Raw genomic sequence first — 27,458 nt, 5'->3', positions numbered from 1 at the left:
ATGTGAGACTTAGCCTTGCCATTCTTGCTTCTAAGGAACATTCTAGCTGTGTTTCCTCAAAGATGGTGTAAAAACGCTACACTATTTGAATCAACTTATCTATATAATACATCTTGATATTTAGTAGGACAAATCTTAAAACTTTCTTTCTTGCTTATTTTTAAGAATTCTTTGTTATTCTTGGACCTTTATTCAACCCATAAATTTTTTGTTGTTGTTGTTGAGATTGTACTGTTCATAAATTAATTCAAGAAAACTGACTTCATATTACATCTTCCCATTCAAGGACATAAGATATATAACCTCATTAATTCAAGTTTATTCAATGATAAATCATTTTCTCTGTAAAGATCTTTCAAGTCTTTAAATTTACTTCTAGAAACATGTTTGAGTGTAATTTTTTTTTCTAATTGTTTCTGACTGTTTTTTTTCTAACTGTTCAAGACTTCTGTGGGCTTCTCCTATATCCAACAAATCTACAAAATTGTCTTATTAGTTCTAATAGTTTATCTCTGGATTCTCTTGGTTATTCTACGTTTGAAAAAAGAACAAGGGGAAACTGCATGGTTTAAAGTCAGGAAAGGTATGTGTCAAGGTTGTATCCTTTCACCATACCTATTCAATCTGTATGCTGAGCAAAATAATCCGAGAAGCTGGACACTATGAAGAAAAGGGCATCAAAATTGGAGGAAGACTCATTAACAATTCCCGTTATTCTGATGACACAACCTTGCTTGCTAAAAATGAAGAGGACTTGAAGCACTTACTGATGAAGAACAAAGACCACAGCCTCCAGTATGGATTACACTTCAACATAAAGAAAACAAAAATCCTCACAACTGGACCAATAAGCAACATCATAATAAATGGAGAAAAGATGGAAGTTGTCAAGGATTTCATTTTCCTTGGATCCACAATCAACACCCATGGAAGCAGCAGTCAAGAAATCAAAAGACGCATTGCACTGGGCAGATCGGATGCAAAAGATCTCTTTAAAGTGTTGAAAAGCAAAGACGTCACCTTGAAAACTAGGGTGCGCCCGACCCAAGCCATGGTGTTTTTGATCGCCTCATATGCATGCGAAACCTGGACGATGCATAAGGAAGACGAAAGAAGAACTGATACCTTCAAATTGTGGTGTTAGTGAAGAATAGTGAATATACCATGGATTGGCTAAAAGAATGAACAAATCTGTCTTGGAAGAGGTTCAACCAGAATGCTCCATAGAAGCAAGGATGGCAAGACTATGTCTTACACACTTTGGACATGTTATCAGAAACGATCAGTCCCTGGAGAAGAACATCATGCTTGGTAAAGCAGAGGGTCAGAGAAAAAGAGGAAAATCCTCAGAAAGATGGATTGACACAGCGGCTGCAACAATGGGCTCAAGCATAACAATGATTGTGAGGATAGTGCAGGACTGAGCAGTGTTTCGTTCTGTTATATACACACAGTTACTATGAGTCAGAACTGACTCGATGGCACCTAACAACAAAATCACATTCTCAAAAAATGACTATTAATATTCTTCCCTTCGAAACTCCATGTATCTCTCTTTCTTGTACTGCATTGGCTAGAATCTCTACTATAAACCTAGAGAGTAACCGTAATGGCAAAAATCATTTACTTTCTCTAATGTAACTTTTTCTCAGTCTTCACAATTAAATTTGATATTTACTTTAAGTTTTTGGTACATATATAAGTCTAAGGATTTTTATTTTTCCTAAAAGTTGATTTTCTTTTCAAATCATCAATGTGTACTGAATTTTAAAGAATGCTTTTTCTTTATGTATTGAAACTATTATATAGTTTCTCTCATTTAACCTATTATCATAAATAATAATAGATTTATTAATGCTGAATAAAGTATATTTGCATTCCTGAGATAAATTCTCCTTGATTATGATGTACAGGTAGTCCCTGACATGATGGGGTTCCAATCCAGATGGCTCCACTGTAAGTTGGTTCTGATGTAAGACGAATACCACATTTTTGTTTGTTTTTAGTTTTCATTATTATTGCCTTTTATTACCAGTATCTTTGTAAATCTTTGAACTTTGTCTTTGGGGGCTGGAAACATTACATATAAACATAGTCAAGTAAACATATGAGAATGATAACACACAAATTAGACACTGCAACATTTTATTCATTATATAGCTGTTAAAAAACAAAAAAGGTTGTAAATGTGGTTTGTCATAACTCTAGTACGCCGTAATTGGGGACTACCTGTATTAGTTTTTGTTTTTGTTGGTTTTCAATGGATTGCTGGATTTTATTTGCTCACACTTTACTTACGATTTTAATTATTAATATTTGACAAAATCATTTTGATTCTCATGGAATCAAATTGCTGGGTTCACGGAACTGAAGTGACTCACAAATGCCACCCAATCTTAGGTATCCTTTTCAACCTTTACAGAGCTGGTTCCCTGGAGTCACCTTCAGGCTGAACAATAGTTTAGTAACAGCAGCTTAGCACAGACACTTGGCCTTAGGCATTGGTTCTTTTGGAAAATTATCTCTATGCAGCCGCAGCGGGAATTCCAGGGTTTTTTACTAGAGGCTGTTTTAGGCATGTCCCTGGTGACTGTTTCTGTAACCTCCCTTGTGCTTTGATGTTATCTTCTGAGAAATTCACATAATGATCCATATAACCTACTTCCATTGTTCCTTCTTCAGAGCACCTTCCTGACATGTTCCCGTGATGCTGCCCTATTCGGATCATACCTACTCACAATGAATATATTCTTACACTAAATTTTGGTGTTTCTCTAAGCAATTTAGAGTTTCGACATATTAACGAGGGAAATTGGACTACAATATCCTTTTCCTTGTGTTTTTGTATTGCCCAAGTCTCCCTTTGTTTATCAAGTTCATACTAGCTTCATAATAAAAAGACTTTACACTATGCTAAGGTTTCACATACACCAACCCATTTAAATGTCTTTTCGAAGAGTCACATGGTTTATTATATGGTGATTAATGGGAAATATACAGAAATAGTTTCTTTTCCTTTAATAGAAAGTACTCTATAAAGTGGCCCTTCTACAATGACAGTTACACCTCCCTTTTCCTTTTCTCACCTTTCCATAACTAGCCAAAGAAAGATGAATGAGTTCCCTTCACAGTTCTTTAATCTTATTCAAAGATAACATTTGAATAATGCAAACCCATTTCCCTATTTCTCACCATCACTAGAACAGAGAAGAAGTCAGCAACTTTTTACATTTCTTTTCTTTATAAATTTCTTAGTGTTGAACCAAAGGTGACTTGGGAAATAAGTATTAGCAACAAGAAATTAAAGCATTCAGAGGATATGTACATAGGTAAAATAATTATTTAACTTGCTTTCAGGTAGGACAGAGCACAGCATCATATGTAAATATATTATTAATAAATAACAGTCTTCAAAATGGAAATGGTTCTATATTATTATGTAAAATGTGTTAATTAAACAAAATACAATGCAGAAATGCCTCTTTTCAGGGTTGAGGATAAGGTTTAGATTACAGAATTTTCCCACAGTTTAAGTTACCAACGATCACATTTTTATATATAAAATATCAAAGTATCTATAAAAGTGAGAACACTGAAAAATATCTTGTATTTACCTCATAAAATATCTTCTACTTTTCTGAGGTACTTCTGAGGAAGAAAGTTAAATTACCTCAGTCCAAAAGCTAAATCTCGCTCACAGTTTCAGGAACTTTTTGCTTACTTTCAATTCACTTTGAAATGAGTTGATTCTTGCAGAAAGATTAATATAGAAAAAAAATAGTTAAATTCCTTGCAAAGAGCCAAAATGAGATATCACAAATTTAATGAATCTTCTAAACATAAAATATAATGTTCAATTTTTTAATCATTTTAACCTTTCTCAAATTGTTGTATACACATTTAAGACATCGAAGTACTCCCAGAGAGTTCCCACTGTCTGTGATTGCTCACACCACCTAACTTGAAATTATTTTAAATTTAGTAGAACTACTGCTTCTTAAAATCGCATTTACCCTGTGGCAAGTGTTATATGAAGAGAAAGCTGAAACTCCTGTCATGAAACAAATGTACAGGGTTCACATTCTTCTAAATCCAGGCAACCTGCATATCAAACAAGTCTATTTTTAAAGATAACTATTTGAGGTTTTACCACTTAAAAAAAAAAAAAAAATCACATGGACATTTTATTACCTCCAACAGAAATTATTGATTTTATGGTCAGTAAAAAAAAAATTTTTTTTTCTTTTTTAATAAAATATATGGTCCAATCTGCAACCAATCATAGGAATGGCACAGGACAGGGCAGCATTTCATTCTCTTGTGCATGGGGTCACCATGAGTCTTGGGGGGTTAATCAAAAAAGCCAAACCCTATTGCTGTTGAGTCGATTCCGACCCATAGTGACTCTATGGCATAGAGTAGAACTGCCCCATAGGGTTTCCAAGGAGTGGCTAGTGGATTCAAAGTGCTGACCTTTTGGTTAGCAGCAGAGCTCTTAACTACTGTACCACCAGCGCTCCTATATGAACTAAATAAATGAAAATACAGAAGGGGTTGAGTTACTCAGCATAAAATCAACAATGCAAATCTTTAAGAGGTTATTTCATCAACATACACTCTGCTAAAAGCAAAGAAAAGGACAATCAAAATAAAACAGCCATCCCTATGGTTAAGGCATGACCCCAGGGACTTTTCCCATTAGAGGAGGAGGAAGTAAATCTGACAACAGAAAAGAGCACAGTTAAAAAACAAGAATTAGAAGAGATAAATATGCAAAGTTAAATAGGAATTAACTGGGAAGATGATAGTTACCTAAAACAATTCAAAAAAGTAAGGGCAAGAGCTAAACAGAACTACCAAAAAATTCAAATAACTTCTCAGAACTAAAGTTGGCCAGTAAGGCCTTTGTTATCTGTGGGTAAACGGAGGGTGAGAGTTCCTATCTGTTTTAAATAATGGTGAAAGCAAACTGTTGAGCATCAAATTGAAAATAAAAATAATTTGCAAAAAAATTAGGTAGCAGAGGATAGCTCAACTTCTTTGATAGATTAATTCTGACACTTAACCAATGAAATGGCAACTACTGACACTTTTTCAAAAGATGATTCCATATTTTTTAGTCACTGACTTACATGGTGTCTCTGGAACCCAACAATTCAAAAAAAACACACAAATCCATTTTGGACAGGTAACTTCAGGGGAAATGAAGCTTAAACAGAGGCCAATTCTATGCTGCTTGAAAAATAAAGACTGCAGCTGGAACACGGGATGATACAACTTTGGACCTCTCCACAGGCAAAAATTGCAAGACCCAGAATGACATTTGGCTGTACGAAGGCCGAACACCTTTTAAAGACAGAGCTCCAACAAATGACAGGACATGAGACAGGACCACCTCCGCTGCTTTTACATTAGTGCAAACCACCAACATCTCTGCTCTAGACTACTGCCTTTGACTCCTAAGCCATCTCACTGATTTTGTTCTTGCTGACCCCCACCACAAACACAATTCATTCTCCACATATAAACCAGAACAATTTTTTTCAAAACATTAATGATCACTGAAGAGCCCAAATGAAAAGTATCTAATGACTTCCCACCACATTTGGAATAAAGTAACAATTGCATACAATTCATATAGGATCTGGTCCACATCTACTTTTGACCCATCTCTGACCATGCTCCCCTCTGCTCCCTGCACTGTAGTAGCCACAACACTGCCTTCTTCAGTTCTGGAAAAACACCATGCCAGTGCCAGCCCCTGGTTTGCATCTCTAGTCCCTCTGCCTGTGGTGCTTTACTCTGTGCTGAGATCTTCGTTTTGCTGATTCTTGCATCGTTCAGCTCTCACCACTCCACTCGTATGGCCCATATGGCCCATCCGAACCCCTCTTTCCAGTCACGGTCTCCCGCACCCACTCCTATTATTTCCACAGTTGTGTATTTGAGTGTTTATGTGTGCCTTCTTGCTCTACCTCACTTCAAGAATTGCCCAACCCCAACTCTCTTCTCCTACTTCCCCCATGTGTCAACTGCTACTTTTAATACCCAAGTCTCAGCTTTTTCTACTTCCATAAACACCGCTTTCTCTTCATAGAACCACTCAAGTCAACAATCAGCATCATACAATTTAGTCATAAATATTCTATAATCTTTTCATGAAGAGCTTACCTCTCAGCTATTGAATTTCTCAGCTTTCTAATAAGATGGATCATGGACTACTATACAGAGATACAATAGGTCTTCTCATAGTGATTAGCATTAGGCTAAGCAAGTATTTTGTTCTCAGGAAATATTTTTAATAGAGTAAGAATAATTTAGCCCATCCCCCCCCCCCAAAAATTTAATTCCCTTAAACCAAGTGAATACTAGAAAGCAGATTTCCTATGGCTACGCTATAGCAAAAGAAACGAAAGTCTTGGCCAATGGAGGGAAAGATTTTTCTACATAAAAATCTCTGCAATTCACTCATTATCTACTGAACATATGCTTCAATTTGTTTTTGCAGACGTGATGATGAAATTAACAGTAATTCATACATCTTGTCTCAGCTACAGTCTTATGATCACAGGCAGAGACTTCATGATAATGACTGTGTAAGGTTAAGGGCAGTTTATGACCACAGATCAACATGTCGTTAACCAGTCTGTGAGGAGACTGTGTATGTGACCTCAGCCTCATTACCATCCTGAACCAACCAACAGGGCTCTAGACAATCCACCTTGATTATAACAAACCAAAAGGATACTATAACAGTATTTTACATCTTATTTTATTAATTATACAAAAACATTTTGCTATTACTAATAAAATTATTAATAACTGTGAAAGCAGTATGTTAGAAATGGCTTCATAATTTTTGAACATCTTCATTCAGTATTCAGTGATACAGGGCTTCTAAGGTCATGGGTTCAATTTATTTCGATACTCTGTTTTAATGGCTGTCATGATGGAAAAAGACATCTCACGCAGGCACACAGAAGCAAATGGAAGAGAGTACATTGACGCCTGTACTTAATAAACCACAATGCTTATTTTTTGTCTCATGCACCAGTTATGTAAACATTTTTGCTGAAATTCAAACAGTAGATTTACATCTTCTTTGATACCAATCAGCTCTTCTTACAACTAATCAGAAAGTGCTGAGTTTTAAAATATTTTAACAAATCAGTTAAAAATTCCCTGAAGCTCTTCCTTTGGATGATGTCTAAGCAGGTTAGAAAATTCTGTTTTCAAGTTTATAGATATGCTAGTCATGTTTATGAGGAAGACATGATGAAACAATATTTTTCAGAAATCTTGACAACTAAACAAAAATACAAGCAAAGTATTAGAAAAGAATGACTATCCTGTCAAGTGTTTTCTTTCCAAGCATTCCATCTAAGTTTTCCCTTTGTCCTAGGCACAAGGCAGGAATAAATTACACTATGACACATTAAAAACTAACAAAAGAAGCTAGACTCAAGGGTTATCTATGGTAGTTGGCTCAATTATACCTTAAATACATGAACTTATTTGGAAATGACTACTTAGATTTCTAAAAATCAAGGTCGGTAAATTATTCTCTTTTCATACACAATAAACTTAAGTTTTGACATACATGTTTTAACATAAAGCACCAGCATATACGGGCACACAGAACATTAATTTTAGAAGTCTATTACTTATAAACAGTTTCCTTAATAATCAATCTTGAGGAGGAAAAATGGTAACCATGAGAAAACAAACAAAAAACACTGGAGTTATGGGTAAAAGTAGGAATAAAATGAGAACTCTTGGATTGCACCTATTACTTCCCACATCTCTGGCAGGACAATGAAAACTCTTTACTCTCTACAAACTGCGGAAAGAAATTCACTTTCCCCACCAGCTCTTATGTTCATATAAAACAGGTGCACTAAGATTTGGCCTTATCAAAGTCACTTCTGATCTTATCCAATAGCTCTACTTATATACCTGGTAATAAACTAAACTTGCGGAGCCCTGGTGGCACAATGGTTAAGATTCGGCTGCTAACCAAAAGGTCGGCAGTTTGGATACACCAGCCACTCCTTGGAAACCCTATGGGGCAGTTCTACTCTGTCCTATAGGGTCACTGATGAGTCGGAATCAACTCAATGGCAACAGTTTTGGTTTTGGGTTTGGGAGATACTAGAGAAAAAGGTCATTATCAAGAAAGCAAAACACTGATAAAATATTATGAGCAACTGTTTTATTTTACCTGCTGTTTTAAATCATAAAGCAACCAGAGGAAAAAGCTATGGTGATATTCGACTTGCCACACGCAACTCAGAGCTAATAAGCATCATGAACACTGAGTATCACCAATAATCACATGTAATGGTTATGTGTCAACTTGGCTAGGCCATGATTATCAGTGGTTTGGCAGACAGTGTAAGTAACCATCCTCCATTTGAGATCTGATGTGAGCAGCCAATCAGTTGAAAGATAACCAGTTTCTGTGGAGGCCTGCATACAACACATATGGATGTTCTGGGAAAGCTCTCTCAGAGTTCCAGTTCTTGGGCCATGAGTCAACAGCCTTTGACCTGACCTGCCAATTTGGGGTTTGTAAGCTCCTGCAACCATGTGAGTCCGAGTCAGGAGAAGCCTCCAGTCTGACACCTGACTGAGGGATTTGGAACTTGCCAGCCTCCATAACTGAGATAAATCTCTCTCTCTCTCTCTCTCTATATATATATGATAAACTGATTTTGCTTCAACCAGACCGAAGACACTTAATACCGACAGTGGTTCTAGGGGAACAAAATCATAAGGATGAGTTTTCTGAACTGGATCTCAAGTCTGGCTAGCTTTAAAGGCACTGAAGACTAAGTCTCTAATAGTAAAGAGGCTACTGCTAATCCATGGTGTGGGGTGGCAATATATGCAAGATATCACTACCAATGGATCAAATATTTGTGAGAGACAAGGCTCTGCGTGACTGCATATCTGATACTTTTCTACAATTCTGTCAGAATGAGAAGTATAAAGAAACTGGTTGGTTGGTCCTGCTTTTGCTAGACAAAGTGGTGAAAGAAAGAGATGAGCTCAGGGCTACAGAGTCACAGCTCAAATGCCACAGAAAAGACCTAGAAGTTGCCCCTTATGCCCTGAAAGAAAGCCTCATTTCTTGTAGTAACAGTACCGATATTATTGAAAACCAAAACCAGGGTCTTACCATAAAAAAAAGAGTGGCTGAATTACAATGCCAATTGAATTCCAAACATTGAATGGTGTCTGAAGTTAAAATGAAGACATTGATTGGGAAGAAATGGAATCCTGAAACTTGGGATGTGGACATATGGGCAGATAATCAGGAAACTGGGGATACTGAGCCCTAAATTCTGTTGAATCACTCCTGCCAACAGAACCAGCCCTCTTACTTCCAGTGAAGAGATTGCTCCATCCTTGTCTGCTCAGAAACCCTCCCCAGTAAAACCATTTTCCATTTTACCCCGTATGGTAAGGTTAACCCAGCTGTGTCTGAAGTCTTTTTCTGAGCCATCGCCTGGGGCAGAATCTGGGGCATCACCTGAGGCAGATGCCTTACAGAACAATGCTGAATGTCCCCAGGACCCACCCTCACCACCCATTTTTGCTTCTAGACCTATAACTAGACTTAAGTCCCAGAGAACACCAAGAGGTAAAGTACACAGTGTGACCCATGAGGAGGTATGATATAATACACTCCAAAAGAACTGCTTGATTTTTCTAATATATACAAACAGAAACCTGAAGAATATGTGTGGGAATGGCCATTAAGGATGGGATAATGGTGCAAGGAACATAAAGTTGGATTAGGGTAAGTTTATTGATACAGGCCCACTAAGCACAAATTCTTCATTCAATGTTTTGGCTCAAATGGTTAGAAAAGAATTTAATAGTTTATTTGGTTTGTTCACTGAAGCATAGATTACACAGTGGCCTACACTAAATCAAGTTAAAATGTCAGACCTGCCTTGGTATGTTGTAGAAAAAGGTATACAAAGGCTTAGGAAAATTGGCCAGTTAGAGCGTATTTATCAGGTTGGACCCACAGACCCACCCATGGAGTGCCCAGAGGACACACCTTTCACCACAATGGTGAGGAATAAATTTATGAAAGGATCCTCAGTATCCTTGAAGACTGCTGTGATCATTATTTTACGGAAGTCGGATTAGACAGTGGGAACTGCCCTAACCGAATTAAGACACTTAACTACAAAGGGGCTGACTGGACCCCATGGTGGTAGGGGTCCCAAGTGGTGACACTTCATCAACAAAGCCAAGGTAGTCACGGTTATGATAACAGACAGTAGAGTCAAAACAGTAATCAGAATAATATAACTCATATGGACTTATGGCGTTGGCTACTTAGTCATGATGTCTCTAGGAGTGAAAAGGATAGAACTCTACTAAATATTTATTTGATCTGTCCAAACAGATGAATTCTAGGGCAGGTGAAAGGCAGTCCAACTCAAATTGCCAGCATAGTTATGGCCTCCCAATCAGCTCTCACACTTGAGCGAGTTTACAGCCCCACAACCCCTTGAATGAAGGGGAAGCAGGGTCCCCTTAAGGAAGGACCCCACTACACTGCCAAAAATTTATACTGTTAATCCTTCTCTCAGTCTTCCTCAAAGGGACCTACAGCCTCTTATAAGAGCGACTGTTCACTGGAGAAAAGAAAATAATCAGACTTTTTGGGTATTAGTGGACACTGGCTCTGAAATGACACTAATTCCAGGAAACCCAAAATGTCACTGTGGCCCATCTGTCAGAGTGGGAGCGTATGGAGGTCTGGTTAGTAATGGAGTTTTAGACCAGGTCCATCTCACAATGGGTCCAGTGGGTCCCCAAGCCCATCCTGTAGTGATTTCCCCAGTTCCAGACTGCATAATTGGAATAGTCATGCTCAGCAACTGGAAGAAGCCCCACAGTAGATTCCTGACACGTAGAGTAAGGGTCATTACAGTTGGCAAGTCCAAATGAAGTCATTACAACTGCCCCTACCTAGGAAAATAGTAAATAAAAAGCAATACCACATTCCTGGAGGGATTACAGATATTATTGCCGCCATCAAAAATTTGAACGATGCAGGTGTGGGGATTCCCACCACATTCCCATTTAACTCGCCTATTTGGCCTGTGCAAAAAACAGACTGGTCTTGGAGAATTACAACAGATTATCATAAACTTAATGAGGTGGTGACTTCAATTCCAACTGCTGTTCCAGATGTAGTTTCATTGCTTAAGCAAACTGATACATGTGGTACCTGGTATGCAGCTATTGATCTGGCTAATCTCTTTTTCTCCATGGCTGTTTTGAAGGACCACCAGAAGCAGCTTGCCTTCAGCAGGAAAAGCCAGCAATATACCTTCACTCTTCTACCCCAGGAGTATATCAACTCTCTAGTCATATGTCACATTTTAGTCTGCAGGAACCTTAATTGCCTTTCCCTTCCACAAGATGTCCCACTGGTCCATTACACTGATGGAATTATGCTGACTGGATCTAGTAAGAAAGAAATACCAATGACTCTATAGACTTACTGGTAAGACATATGCATACTAGAGGGTGGGAAATTAACTCAACAAAAATTAAAGTGCCTTCTACCTCAGTGAAATTTCTAGGGGTCCAGTGATGTGGGACACGTTGAGATATTCCTCCAAAAGTGAAGAATAGTTGCTGCATCTGGTCTTGCCTATAACTAAAAAGGAGGCACAATGCCTAGTGGGCCTCTGGATTTTGGAGGCAATGTATCCCTCATTTGGGTGTGCTACTCAAAGAGCTACTGGTTTTGAGAGGGGCCCAGAACAAGAGAAGGCTCTGCAACAGGTTTAGGCTGCTGTGCAAGTCACTGTACCACTTGGGCCATATGATCCAATGGTACTTGAAGTGTCTGTAGTAGATAGGGATGCTGTTTGGAGTCTTCGTCAAGCCCCTATTGTTGAATCATAGCGTAGACCCTTAGGGTTTTAGAGCAAAGCCCTGCCATCTTCTACGGATAACTACTCTCCTTTTTAGAAACAGCTTTCAGCTTGTTTCTGGGCTTTAGCAGAGACTGAATACTTAACCATGGGCCACCAAGTCACCAGGCAGCCTGAACTGCCCGTTATGAACTGGGTATTTTCTGACCAACAGAGTCATAAAGTTAGATGTTCACAGCAGCATTTCATCATTAAATGGAAGGGGTATATACAGGATTAGGCTCGAGCAGGACCTGAAGGCACAAGTTGCATGAGGAAGTGGCCCAAATACCTATGGTCTCCACTCCTGTCACATTACTTTCTGACTCCTGGTCTGCACCTGTGGGTTCATGAGGTGTTCCCTACAATCAGCTGACTGAGGAAGAGAAAACTATGCCTAGTTTACATATGGTTCTGTGCGACATGCAGGCACCATGCAAAACGTGGCTGACAGCAGCACTACAGCCCCTTTCTGGGACCTCCCTGAAGGACAGCAGTGAAGGGAAATCCTTCCAACTGGCAGAACTTTGAGCAGTGCACCTGGTTGTTCACTTTACTTGGAAGAAGAAATGGCCAAGTGTGTGACTGTATACTGATCCATGGGCTCTGACCAGTGGTTTGGCTGGATGATCAAGGACTTGCAAGGACCATGACTGGAAAATTGGTGACAAGAAAGTATAGGGACAAGGTATATGGCTAGGTCTCTCTGAATGCACTAAAAAAAGTGAAGATATTTGTGTTTCATGTGAATGCTAACCGAAGGGTAACCTCGGGAGAGGAGAAATTTAACAATCAAGAGGATATGATGACATGTTCTGTGGAAGCCAGTCATGCCCTTTCTCCAGCCACTCCTGTCATTGCCCAATGGGCTCATGAACAAAGTGGCCATGGTGGCAAGGATGGAGGTTATGCATGGGTCCAGTAACATGAACTTCCACTCACCAGAGCCTACTTGGCTAGAGCCACTGCTGAGTGTCTAATATGTCAGCAGAAGAGTCCAACATTGAGTCCCATATGGCACCATTCCTCAGGGTGATCAAACAGGCACTTGGTGGCAGGTCAATTACACTGTACCATTTCCATCATGGAAAGGACAGCATTTTGTTCTTACTGGGACAGACACTCTGGATTTGCCTTGCATGCACACCATGCTTCTACCAAAACTAACATTCATGGACTTACTGAATGCCTTATCTACCATCATGGTATCTCACACAGCATTGCCTTGGATCAGGAAATTCACTTCATAACAAATGAAGTGCAGTAATGGGCCCATGCTCATGGAATTCACTGGTCTAACCACATCCCCCATCATCCTGAAGTAGTTGGCTTGACAGAAAGATGGAATGGCCTTCTAAAGGCATAATTACAATGGCAGCTAGGTGGCAATACTTTACAGGGTTGGGGAAAGGTTCTCCAGGAGGCTGTACAAGCTCCAAATCAGCATCCAATTTATGGCACTGTTTCTCCCATAGTCAGGATTCATACGTCCAGGAATCAAGGGGTGGAAACAGGAGTGGAACCACTCACTATTACCCCTAGTACTCACTCACAAAATTTTGCTTCCTATCCCCATGATCGTATTCTCTGTGCATCTAAAGGTCTTAGTTACAAAAGGAGAAATGCTCCCACCAGGAGACACAACTGATTTCATTGAACTGGAAGTTAAGAATGCCACTTGGCCACTTTGGGATCCTCATGCCTTGGATCAACAGGCAAAGAAGAGAGTTACTGCCTTGGCTCGTGTGACTGATCCTGATTACTAAGGGAAAATCGGATTGATATTACATAGTAGAGGTGAAGAAGATTGTTGCCTGGATTATTGGTAAAAATGGCGGAAAGAGGAGGTATCCCTGACCTTGGCCTCATAGGAATCAGACTTGAACTGTTGATCTTGATTCTCCTTTCTCCTTGTGAAGTTAGAGAAGGTCAGACACCACCTCCATGCCATTTTTACAACCCCTAACCTCTGGTCTTTGAGATGTGAGCCAGCAGCCTGCTGGCTGACCTGCACATCTTGGGATCTGCCAGCTCCTGGAACCCCGTGAGCCAGAAGCTTTCATCCTGCTCTGCTGATGTTGGGTTTGTCAGCTCCTGCAACCATGCTATCAGGAGAAGCCTGCAGCCTGATGCCTGACTTACGGATTTGAGACTTGCCAGTCTCCACAACTGCATGAGCCAAGTACATATATACATACGATTCACTGATTTTACTCTTCTAGAGAACCCAGCCTAAGACATCATGTAAGGAAATAGGGCAAAAATCAATACCACAAAAAGGGAAGTAATTTTCTAGGTAGCCTACAATTACTCTCTGAATCTTACAGTAGAGAATATTATTGAGGCAAGTAGCTTAGAAAGATTTAAAAAGGGATTAGTCATTCACATGAATGAATAAGACCAGCATCTGGTTACCTGAGCCAGGAAAAAGAAGAAACAAGGTACTTGATAAAAGCAATATACCACTTCTGCTTCAAAATACAGTGATTCTCGACCAGGTAGAAATTTCTGAGTACAACCTATATGCTTCTGGAAACTTAAATGATTACCTACCCAAATGGAGTCTCTTGGTGGCACAAATGGCTAAGTGCTCAACAATTAGCCAAAAGGTTGGTGGTTCAAACCCACCCTGGGGTGCTTTGGAAGACAGGCCTGGTGACTGCTTCTGAAAGGTCACTGCCTTGAAAACCTTATGAAGCAGTTCTACTCTGCACACATGAGGGCACTATTTGTCAGAATCAACTCAATGGCAACTAACACCAACAACATAACATGGTCATAAATAAATACAAGAACACACTAATCAAACAATAAAATCTCCCGAACAAACAATAAAAATCCAACTGTGGGTCAAGTTAACAAATTTAACTTGTTGGGTGGTTAATTCTAAGGTCTTATAGATGTAATATTATTAATGCATAGAATATGCCTGGATTACAAAAGATACTGCTACATCAATTCCTTGTATTCAGAAAGATACTCTTAATTTTTTTAAATAATATTTTAACTAGCAGTCAAGCTAAAATTTTGATATCATGAAAAGGCAATTAGATGATATGGAATAATTTAAGTGGTGTTAATAATCAAAATAATCAGAAGCTGACCTCAATCTTAAGATACTTCAGTTACAATGGAGCTATCTAAAATGTTAAATTTTAAAAGAGAACTGCCTTTATGTAAGCTTTACTTAAAACTAAGTGAATCTTTACTATTATCATTTGTTATTCAAGAATAAAGTACAAAAGAAACTTAGCACCAAAGAACATTAATCAATAGAATAATATGAAGTAGAAGTAACTGATTAAATGAATGAGACGACATGAAATATTTTTTTTAAATTGACAAATTCAGGGTCAAAAAAAACTTTTACTACCTAAATTCACTACATTTCTGATTTTTGTCTGAAATATTATGACAGCTTAAAACACGATTCCAAATTATTTGACAGTCACACAAATAAGTTGGGTTGTATGTTCCTTCCCTTTAGAGCTGGGCAGGCTTATGACTGCTATACGCCCAATAAAATGCAGTGGGAATGATGCTGAGTGACTTCCAAAGCCAGGGCAGGAAAGATCACACAGCTTTCACTGGGTCCCCTTGGGATGCTGGCTCTGGGGGAAGCCAGCCTCTATTAAGAAATCCCACTGCCTTGAGATTGCTATGCTGGCCAGATCACAGGTAGGCACTCAGGTAGACAGCCAGCATCAGCTGCCAGCCAAGTCAGTGAGCTGGCATCTGAACACAACAACAAGAGAAATCCCAAGTGTGAACTGACCGGCTAAGCCCTTCCCAAATTCCTGATCCACAACATCATGATCAAAATAAAATGGCTGTCCTAAGCCACTAGATGCTGGAAGAATTTGTTAAGCAGGAGGTACAGTAACCAGAAAGAGATATTATAATTAATATAATTAAAGAAGCAGCACCTCGCTGACAGGTGAGATGACAGGATAAAGTCTCAGGTCATAGTATTCTATTGCATTCAAAATGCAAGTGTGTATATTTTGGAATAAGATATCACAAAACCAGATTCAAATATTTACCTTACTTCTTCTCCTAACCTAAACATAGCATAATTTATTTTCCATCAGTCACTCTTTCAGCAAATATTTATTGAGCACAACTCTGTTCTGTGCTCTGTGCTAGGTGCTAGGTAAGAAAACAGCTTGAAGAACAGGGTATGTGGGGCGGGGGTAGCTAATTAATCAAATATCCAATCACCGCACAAGCATATAACTCTGTAAGTGGATAAGCACAATGACAACAGAATAAAGAGGTCTCTGAGAGTATTCACAGGACTGATTCAGTCTGTTGACTATAGAAAGGCTGAGATCTGAAGGATGAGGAGAAATTAAGCCAAAAAAGTACACTATGGCTGGAGAGAAGAGCGCTAGAGTGAGGGATGGAAGGGCTGAAGAGGAAAGCGGAGGACCAACTTTCTCAGTAGTTCTATGAACAGAGCAATGGGAAGGTCTTAAGGGACTTTAAGCAAGATAATGAAATGCTGAGACTTTCATTTGAAAATATCATACTGGCTGTTTATTTCAACAATAAACATCAATACTAAAATAGATCCACTTTACAAATACTTATTTCATGCCTACAATATACCAAGAACTTGGCAATTAATCATCAAAAGGATTAATAAGGTCTCTACCTGCATCAAGCTTTATAGTCTAATGGGAGCACAGAACAGGAAGTGGGCAATTTAAATACAGTATGAAGTATGTCACAGTAAGTATAGAGGATTACCAAAAAATATAAGAAGGGTGTGTAATCCACATATGCGGTCAATAAGGATTCTCACAGGAAGAAATGTCTCAACTCAGACTAGATGAATGAATGGGAGTGAAAGGTAAAGAGCAAGTTGGGGGAGCATGGAAAGAAAGAGGGTACCCTGAGACAGAGCCTCATGTCACCATAGGGAAAGGCTCATAATTAAGAGAGTCATGGAAATTTCAAGGAACAAAAACAAGTTTAATATAGCTATAGGCTTAGAGGGTACTTGATGGGAAACAAAGTTTGGAAAGGTAAACAGGTACCAGATCACTCAGGGACATCCGAGCTATGTTAGAAAGTTTAGATTCTATTCTAAGTGCAAGAGGCAGACTTCGAAAGGCCCACACTGGGAATGCCAAGTTCAGTCCTGCATTTTATAAAGAACACTCCGGCTGCAGTGTAGAGAACAGGCAAGAGATGGTCAAGACTGGAGCACTGGGACCAAGTAGGAAGCTCTTGATGGAATCCAAGAAAGAAATGGTGAAGTCTGGGCAAAGGAAATGACAGCAGAAATGAAGAAAAGGAAAGGAGAATATAGAAATATTATTAGGAGGTAGAATTGAAAGGACTTGGTGATTACTTAGATGAAGGAGGTGAGGAAGAGGAAGAACCCAATGATGACTCAAGCTTCTGACCTGCGTAAAACTCACAGAACAGAGAATCCCCAAAGAGGAGCAAGGCTCTAGGGGTATGTGAGAGAATAATAAAGAGGGACTTAGTTTTGAGAAGTTAAGTTTAAGGTGGCTGTGGGTGGAACATCAAAGTGTTAATGCCCAGGAGAGAGATGGACATATGGTACTGAAGGTAAGAGGAATGATCTGGACTAGAGAGAAGCATTTGAAAGTCAGCAGTAAGTAAGTGTTACTTGAAACCATGGGAATAGATGAAATGGCCCCACTAATAGTATATAAAGTGAGAAGAGAGGAGGACTTTGGACAGGATCATGATGACATCTCATCCGTAAAGAGATGTTAAAATAAGCGAAAGCTGCAATAAAAACAAAAATAACTGCCAGAGAGTTAAGAGAGAGTTAAGCATATTCTTCTTGATGTGCTGCCATTAAAACTTAGCAAGTCAAATAATCGTTTTTCTGAATTCCTCTTTATTTTCTTACATGAAGATCAAAAGCTGAGTTTGGTAAAAATCTTTCACTGTATCTGAGTTTGGTTAAGAGCCTTCTACTTACTCAAAACATGTAATTACTTTTCTCCTCCTTCTTGGATTGAGGGATTTGTGATTTTGAACAGTAAAGATATTAATTTAAAGGAAAAAGAAAATAAGCATACTTAGCTTAAAATTAAAATAATACTTTCTTAATGATGTAAAAAGACCATGGATTTTAGCACCTAGGAGACCTGGATTTAAATCCTATTTTGCCATTTTCTACTTATGTAAAGCAAGTTACTTACCCTCTTTAACCTTGAGTTTCTTCATGTAGCACAATGCTACCTGCAGCACAGGAATGGAGCTGTTGAAAACTCACTGTTCCACATCCTCTCTTCCAGTTCTTTCTAGAACTCGCTCAATCAGAAAGCCAATACCACCACAGCCAATTAAAACAGCATAGGTCGGTGGCATCACCAGGATTGGTATCACCTAGTATGGTAACTCATGGTGTCACTCCCCCCCCATGGCATGGGTAGGGCTGGCCAGTGGAACTCCCCCTGCCATGGGTAGGGCCCCTGCAGCTCTCCACAACTTCTCCTCACTCCCACTGGCCAAGGCAGAGACCCTCCTCTCTGCCCAACTGGCAGGTGGGAGAGGGAGGACTGACGAGTTACCACACCAGGTGACAAGTGACACCAACAACCCTAGTGACATCACTATCTTGGTGGCCTCTCCTCCACTGCCACCAACTCTGGTGTCACCTCCCTAATGATATCACTGGCATCAGTCGCGGCTGCCAATGACCTCCTTGTTGGGAAATTCAACTGTCAATTTCAACCCCCATCCTGTTGTAACTATCAAAATCATTTGACCCAGATAATTACCCTCTCCTTTTTTGAAAACACTGTCTTTGTTTGACTTCAGGTAACCATTCTACCTTGGTTCTCTTCTTGACTAATTGATCCATTCCCTTTCAGACTCCCTGCTGGTTCATCCATATGTCCCTATACTGTATCGGTTGCCATGGAGCCAATTCTGGCTCATGGGGACCTCCTGTATGTCACAGTAGAACTGTACACCATAGCATTTTCAATGGGTAATTTTTCAGAAGTAAATCACCAAGCCTCTCTTCTGAAGAATCTCTGGGTGGATTCAGCCAGCACATTAGCAGCTGAGCATATTTCCCCACCCAGGGAGAGACTCCATATTTCTAAACACCTGTGTGCCCAGACGCAATAATCAATTCTCCTCTATTTACTATCACCAGGTGACCTCAGCCAGTCTCACAGCTTTAAATGCCACCTATATGCCAATAATGTTCAAATCTGTAACTTCTATTCAAAGCTCTCTTCCGAATCCAGACTCCAACTGTCTACTCAGCATTCCTTCATGAACGTCTAAATGACATTTCAAACTTAGCATGCATTCCTGATTCTCCTTAAACCTACTCCTACTACAGTATTACAAATAAAAATTTAAAAAAAAGCCCAAACCCATTGCCCTCCAGTTGATTCTGACTCATAGTGACCATATAGGACAGAGCAGAACTGCCTAGGGTTTCCAAGCAGTGGCTGGTGGATCTGATCTACTGACCTTTTGGTTAGCAGCTGTGGCACTTAACCACTGCATCACCAGGGCTCCCCCTTCTACAGTATTCCTTATCTTATTAAATGTCAACTCCATTTTTTTAATTGCTTGGGCCCAAAACCCAAGTTTATTCTCGATTCTTTTTCTCTTATGCCACATCCAATCACCAGCAAATTCTGCCATATCTATCATCATAATTTACTCAAAATTGAACCACTGCAAACCATATTTGCCTCTATCATCCTGGTCTGAACTATATTATCTCTCCTCTGGATTATGCCATAGTTTTCTAACTGAACTTTTTATTTCCACTCTTGCCTCCTGTCATTGATTGAATTGTGACCCCCCAAAATATGTGTCAATTTGGTTAGAACATGATTCCTAGTATTGTGTGGTTGTCCCCATTTTGTGACTGTAATTTTATGTTAGAGGATTAGGGTGGGATTGTAAGGCCACCCTTACCCAGGTCACATCCCTGATCCAATGTACAGGGAGCTTCCCTGGGGTGTGGCCTGCACCACCTTTTATCTCTCAGGGGATAAAAAGGAAAGGGAAGCAAACAGAGAGGGGACCTCACACCACCAAGAAAGAAGCACTGGGAGCAGAGTATGTCCTTTGGACCCGGAGTCCCTGCACAGAGAAGCTCCTAGCCCAGGGGAAGACCGATGAGAATGCTGACAGAGAGAGAAAGCCTTCCCCTCGCCCTGAAACCCTGAATTTGGATTTTTAGGCTATTTTACTGTGAAGGCATAAATTTTTCTTTGTTAAAGCCATCCACTTGTGGTATTATAGCAGCACTAGATGACTCTTTTAAAGGTTAAGTCATGTCTGGTTACTCCTCTGCTCAAGGCCTTCTTTCTTAGAGCTTCCCACCATACTCAGAGACAACAAAGTTCCTTACGGCCTTAAAGCCCAATGAGACTGGCTTACCCAACTCCTTCCAACCCAGTGTGGTGGTCTTCTTCTTACCATGCCCCAACTCATTCCCTCTGCTTCAGTCACATGGATCTCCTTCCCATTCCTGAACATGTCAAGCACCCTCCTGCCTTGGAACATGATATTTGCTATTCTGCCATATATCCTCACAGCTTGTTCCCCACTGACATGAAGGTCTCTGCTCAAAAGTCACCTTGTAAAACAAACCCTCCCTGAGAATGTCCCCAAAAAACTATAAATATATAAAGAACAACTCCTCCCCCAGGATTTCTTATCACTCTTTCCTTGTTTCTCATTCTTCATAGCGCTTATTATCTCTTAATATATTATTTCATTGTCAATCTCCTCTCCAGATGACTATATAAACTCATTAAAGCCAGGAGCTTTATTGTTTTTGTTCCCTGTAACCACAACGCATACAAAAATACTTGAAAAGTAACAGGTATTCAATATGTAAGTGAATTAAAAAATAAAATGCACGTAAAATGCTCACAAAATAGTAGAGGCTCAGTAAGTGCTTGCTCTTATAATTTCTGGAAACTTAGAAACTCAAGTGTACTTCAGAATTGATGGGGCAAACAGACTAATAAAGTTAAAGGTGAATGAAATAAGCTGGGAGTTTTCTTTCCATATATATGGAATTCCTATTTTAAGACAGAACTTGATTTGTGAAGTTTCACTTAGTTATAAAACTCTTCTGACAAAGTGAATTTGAACTAAATAAATAAATAAAACTTTAAATATTTGCCATGTTGTCAGGAATGATCCAAAACAAATGCAGCAAAATTATGTTTTCTTTTAAGTATAAGTAATAAATATTTTAAATATGATCTTTACTATTAATATTCTATTTCTAACGATTACAAAGAGCTCTTAGAAATACATGTATTAAGAAATAATTAATGGACTGATGTATCCCTTTAAGTTAAATATAATATAAGGAATTACGCTTGAGAAAAGGTTTGCTGGTGTCAGAGGACCGGTTTAATAACAACCTCCCAGACAGGAAGCAGAGGAGGGAAGAGAACAGCTTAGAGAAAAGCTTATCTACACCCCAGATAAAGCTAGGACCAAATATTGGTAACAAGGCTCTCAGATGGCCCTTTGAGGGTATTTAGTGCATTTAGAGAGTATCACTAGCACATTCGTGGTGCTAAGTATACAGGTACTCAATAAATATTAAATGCATAACTGATATAAATGAATAAATTAATTTTAAGACACTCAGGTATCTGTCTATATTGTCACAAAACGCTTTTACATTAGGAGTAAGGAAGAGCTTTCAAGTACAAAAGCTAAGCTCTACTTGAGGAGGAAAAAAATCACTACTCTAAAGGTCTCAGTTGACACCTCAGGTAAATAAGTAGTACTCAAATGTTATTTGAGATCTTTTAGGCCAGGGAGCACAACGCAGGGTTTCTCCATGCAGCCTCATCTCCAGACAGCTGGAGGGAAGGGAAGGGGAACACCCGTGCAGTGCCTGGACCTGGTCCTGCTGGCCTCAAGGCTCAGCACTCAGGGGATTCCTTTGCAGAAATCAAACGCCTGTTAAAATGAAATTTCAATTCTCCAAGAGGATTGGTTTAATAAAAACCTCACAGAGAGGAGGCAGAAAAAATAGTGATTCCATGCCCAGGAGGAGAAAAGAAAATTACCAAAGAGAAATGAAGCAGAGACAGAAAAGGAAAATAAGGGGATGAGTCAATAAGGAGTAAAAGCAAATGTTACCTCAGGCCCCTCCCAGTATATACAAATATCTAAACCACGTGTGTGTATAGTACATAAAAGGATATGCTTATATATTACTTAATTCTCACTTTTCAAATTTGTAAAATGACTTTAAAACAGATTTCAGTCTCATATGATTCTTTACGTTTTTCAGGGCTACCAAAATCACACCTGGCATGACAGCATTATGTAAATTCACCTGTGAGAAGACAAATGAGTTCAAACCCCACAATGAACCCGAAGGAACAGTCCTCCTCTGTATACATGGGGTCTCCATGAGTCAGAATCAACTTGATGGCAACTATCAACAACAACACTGAACAGAAAATTTTCTAAAAACATTCAGATTGCCTCACAGTTTAAAAGGAAAAAAAAAAAAAATTCTGTTACACCTTTACCCATGAAAGTCTAAATGACTCAGAGATTAATAATAGGATACATAAGCTTTCAACCCTAGGTCACTGATTCCAGGGTGACTAGTAGACAGTCATTTTAGGATATTACCATCCTAGCAGCTGTTTTGTCCACAATCTGTAGAAATGCGTTGCTTGCCTCTATTAATACCCTTTGACAGGTGTACACATTCCAATTTATATTCATCTGCCAATTTGTAGCACTTCTAAGCAGAGTGGTGAAAGCCACAGCAGCTGTTACCTTAGAAAGCCCCTTAGGGTGCCCAACTCTCTCCTTCCTTTATCTAATGTACTAAATAGTAACACCATATTTATAACAAATTTTCCTACCTGAAACCAAAATCATAAAGGAACGATACCTGTGGAGAATTTCTGAAATGGCTGCAATATCACTCGATTAAACACAGAAGCAACAGATAATCTTTCTTCCTAGGAAAATGCAATAAAGGCCACACCAGATAAGAAGGTCCACACTTATGAAAGCTCAGTGACCCATAGGAGATTGCAGACATCACTGGGGCTGTGTGCTTTAGCCATATTCACGTATGTTAACACAGGTCACTGAGAAATGTGCTTCTAAAATTTATACCAAGGATTTATTTACTCAGGCTATATAAGCTAACGTAACTTCTAGTGTCTGTCCTGGTACTCTATAGCCTCTAAGTTAACACTTGCTATATCACACCAAAGAGTTACAATCTATCAGTTCTACCCTTTGCCAGGGCATTCAGAAACTGGATGGTACTTGCTACAATGGGAAGTCATTTCACTAAGAAGAACTGGTTCCCCTGAGCCACAGTCACATCAATAACTAGAGGAGGAAGAATTACGTTTTGAAACATGAAACTATTATTTTTAAACCACGGTATGGAGGTATTAATTCACTAAAAAATCTGCTATGCCTGTACTTAAATAGTCCTAACACCTACCCATTGGCCACTGGCACACACTCAGTTCATGGCACTAATGGAAGGAGACTTATCATTCAAAATCCTTTCTTTCAAGTCCGTATCTGCTTTCAAAGAACTCAACATCTCTTTGTAGAAGAATTTATTTTAATCAGGCAATATTCCAATTCATATTTAATCTGCATTTTTAAAGCTTTCATAAAATGCTTAATTGGGACTCTGCTTTATTTTTGTAAATGATGTTAAATGATGCACCAAGGATCTGGCACAAATTCAAAACAAATAGTAAACAAACAAAAAACTCACTAATATTGCTTTATTTCAAATATATCATTTTATCTTAAAAGGACTCAAAAACCCTGCAAGTTCAGGCTTGACAGATTTACTTCTGTCAAACCTAAGAAACCTTGTAAGAAATAAAGAACTAACTATTTCCTTTGGAAATGGTTCAGTAAGGCAGCAAAACCACCATGCAGCTTGATCTTGTTTTGCTTTAGAACTGGTGGGTTATTACATTTCACTGAAGAAACTGAGGCACAGAGAGATTAAGTGATGTGGAAAAACAGGCAAGCAGTTAAGGAGATGGCGAGTGGAGTGGGGTGGGGCCGAGACTTAACTTTACCCTGGGTGGTCAGAGAAGGCCACGTGGGTGACAACTGAATACAGACCTGAAGGTGGAAGGAGAAGGAGACAACCAGGGGATATTCCAGGAACAGGGAACTGCATGTGCAAAAGCCCTGAGGTGGAAGCATGCATGCATGACTCATCTTTTTTTGTTGTGTATTATTTTCAATAATGTATATTTTTCTTTATTGGCGGTTCTGTCAAATAATTTGGAAGAAGGCCAGGAACAGACAAACATAAATCCTGCAGATAAGCTTTAGATACTACGTTATTTCAGAGGCATTTTTAGTAGTTATGCAGTGAAGTGACCACTTGACTCACGCCCGTCCCCCCTTCTCCTCTCCATTAGAGACCAAAATATTGACTGCCTAAAACTATCGTATGTTGGTTAAAAAAAAAAAAAAAAAGTTTTAGGGAAAGGGCCCACTTTAAGGAAAGCAAACTGCAGAGCAGGGTACCCCAAGCCACCATGCCTACCTTCTCTGAACTTCTAAAATCACCTTATTTGTATCCAGCATTTGACAATAAGTGCTACCCAGCATTGTTACTGTGTTTACATCTCATCCCAGGCTACCCTGTATTGTTTTTGTGCACACATCTGCTCTCACAGTGGCTTCCTTGGAGTAGGGCCCATGTGTTGGTAATGTATGAATACCACCATAGGGCTGTGCACAAGAAAGACACCAATAAATATTTGTTTGATGGTGATGTCATAAAAACTACCACAATGAGCTGCAGACATTCCTCCTGTTTTAGGTAAGTATCTGTTTGTGGATAAGGCATGAAAGAGACATCATAGTCTCTCACCGGCATTTGGGTAATTTCCAGTTTTTTAGCCAAATTACTGTTTGTGTAACACTCTGTTCTGTCTAAGTTTCCTCTGCACTTTCAGCTGGGCACAGTACACACTTTGAGCCTAGGCCCAGGCATGGATTCGCCCCAAAATTCAGAGGAACAACACTGGGTGTACCCCTGATCAGTTCCTTTTAGTCAATCTTACTAAATACCTACTACGTGAAAGGGACTCAACGTGAAACTACCAGATACGGGGACTATGAGACGGTGTCCATACAGTCTAGCAAGACAAACAGACACATAAAGAACAACTTCAGTGCACATAAAATACACAGAAGTATTTTGAAAGTATATTAAGTGGTGGCCTGGGGAGTGAGGGGTGGGGACTGAGGCAAAGCTACACAGAAGAGCTGGCACCTGAACAGTCAGGATTTTGAAAGAGGAATAGGCCTAGGACAATCAGACACGGGATCAAAGGGCATTTCAGATTGTGCAAAACCCTGGCAGAGAAGTAACAGATTGAAAACTGCAGGAGGAACGCATTCACCATTAGTGAAGGCAGGCTGGTCTTACTGCACTCTTAAGCTTCCCGAGGGGGGAAAAAAACTTTCAACTAAGAGGCCAAGGAAGTAACTAACTTTCATCAGCCACCAACGCTTGTTTTGTTAAGTCTCTTAGGCTCACTTTGCTTTATTTTGCTTTGTTTCCCTATTTAAAAATAAATAAATAAATAAAGTACTGTGCTGGCTTACAACTTTAGAGAAGAAAAGTACTTCAACTTCACTGTGGAAAAAGAAAACTGAAAAAGCGAGCCAAGGAATAAATCAATGGAAGAAAAAATGTACCCTTTGCTGGAATAAATAAATGGCGCAAAATAAAAAATTCAGGTATCATGGATCAGAAATATAAATTTCAACCCTTCACCAGCTCAATAAATATTTACTATATGCGCGCTCACTATTAGTCTTTGGGATACCACACCAGTGAGGCACTCTCATTGCTCTCTTTTTAGGCAAGCTCTTGCTCACCAATCTAGTAAAGGAAATAGGTAGAGGACAAATCAGTGTGCCCTGTCCCTTCCGGGGTGCCAACCAAAGCCTGAAGCTCCGAAAAGTTAAATTCCAGTCAAACAAACCAGTGAGGACAAAACACACTTAAATAATATGATTACAACAGCCACAACTGAGAAGTGAGAAACTGAAAGAGGTCCTCAGTAAGGGTGTCTCAACGTCTCTTCCTCTGGGCAGGGAGCCCCCACGAGGGACTTCCTTGCCAGTGATTTGGAATGGCGAATGGGGAACAGAAAGGGCTACAGAAGGGGGTGAAGTTACCTGGGAGCTCAGGTAGACTTTGAGGCACTCCTCGCACACGGCCTTCTTGCAGCAGGGCAAGGGCTTGATGGGCTTGTCTTCCAGGCACACCCGGCACATCAGCACCATGAGGGGCGCATAAGGATCCCCTACCCCACCCAGGCCAGAGTAGGGTGGAGCTCCCAATAGGCTGGGCACGGAGAATGCCTCCGACGCCAGGTAGAACTCTAGCTCAATGCTGCCGCCGTCGGAGGAGAGGGGATCGGTTGGAAGGGATGGCCGGGGGCTGGGGAAAGAGGCGGGAGGACTGGAAGGACTAGGCATCGGCACTGGAGGTGGCGACGCGGGTGGCGAGAGCTGCTCGGTAGCGGAGGCCTCGGGCAGGTCGTTCTCCACGCAGTACACGGAGCAGAATACGTGTCTCTTTGCTGGGGGTGGGCGCCGGGGGCCCAGCACGTCCAGAACCAACCCGTCGGGGAGCCCGACGCGGATCCTGGACTCTGGCTCCTCGCTGGGGGGCGCCTCATGCTGTTCATCCCCTCCCTCGGTTCGGTCCCCAGCTTCCTCCTCCTCCTCCAGCTGCTGTTGCAAAGTCTGGGGTTTGAGGGGCCCGGCGAGTGCCAGTCCCGCGGGCTGCCCCGGCGCTTGGCTCTTCCTCCAGCCCAGGGCCCCCCGGGTCCTCGCGGGCTCCGGGGCGCTCGTGTCCGCGCAACCCGAGTTGCTTCCGCAGCCGCTGCCGCTCGGCTCCGCGGAGTCCGCGCGCGATCTGGGCGCCCCGGAGCTGTCCCCCCGCGGTCGTGGGGGCTCGGGGTGGCCCGCGGCGTCGCCGGCGGAGATCTTTGCCTCCTGTGGCCCGCCGCCGCCGCTCACCGTGCTCTGCTCCTCGCCCATCGCCGCCTGCGGCCCGCGCCGCCGCTGCCCATCCAGCCGCTGGGACCCCTGCCGGGACCCCCACCCGGCGCCGGCGGGCAGCGGGGGCAGCGGCTCGGCTCCACTCGCGGCTTCGCTTCTGCTTCCGGGTCCCTCCTCCGGAGCTGGGACGCCCCGCGCTCCCTCCGGGGTGCCCCTGCTCCGGGGCCGCGGCGCAAGGGGAGCACGGCCCGGCCCGCTCCGCCTCCTCGTCCTCTGGCTTGGCCGGGCACCGCCTCCGGGACGCTGAGGGCCGCTCGCTCCAGGCGCCGGCGCGCCCGCCCCGCATGCAGCTTCTAGTGGCGCCGCGGCCCCCACGAGCCCCGGGCAGGGGCGGAGAGGGTCCCCAAGGAGGCGGCCGTCAGTACCGCGCCATCGCCGGCCCCCGTTGCAAGCCGCGCGGGAGAGGCG

At 41.0% G+C, this 27,458-nt stretch overlaps 1 protein-coding gene across 5 annotated transcripts in view; it reads right to left on the bottom strand.

Annotated features, from left to right (window-relative positions):
- Positions 1-27,044, bottom strand: part of RNF217 (ring finger protein 217) — a 155,214-nt gene extending 128,170 nt beyond the window's left edge. For all 5 annotated transcript variants that reach the window (XR_010322855.1, XR_010322854.1, XM_064290429.1 and 2 more), the window contains exon 1: positions 26,160-27,044. Coding sequence is in view for 3 of the 5 variants with exons in the window: in XM_064290429.1 (XP_064146499.1) it covers positions 26,160-27,029 (870 nt within the window). In the remaining 2 variants the exon portion in view is untranslated. The remainder of the gene's footprint in view (positions 1-26,159) is intronic.
- Positions 27,045-27,458: the final 414 nt, after the last annotated feature.

This window comes from Loxodonta africana, chromosome 1 (genome assembly GCF_030014295.1).
Source record: "Loxodonta africana isolate mLoxAfr1 chromosome 1, mLoxAfr1.hap2, whole genome shotgun sequence".
NCBI classification, from domain to species: Eukaryota; Metazoa; Chordata; class Mammalia; order Proboscidea; family Elephantidae; genus Loxodonta; species Loxodonta africana.
This window is presented reverse-complemented; position numbering and strand designations above follow the sequence as displayed.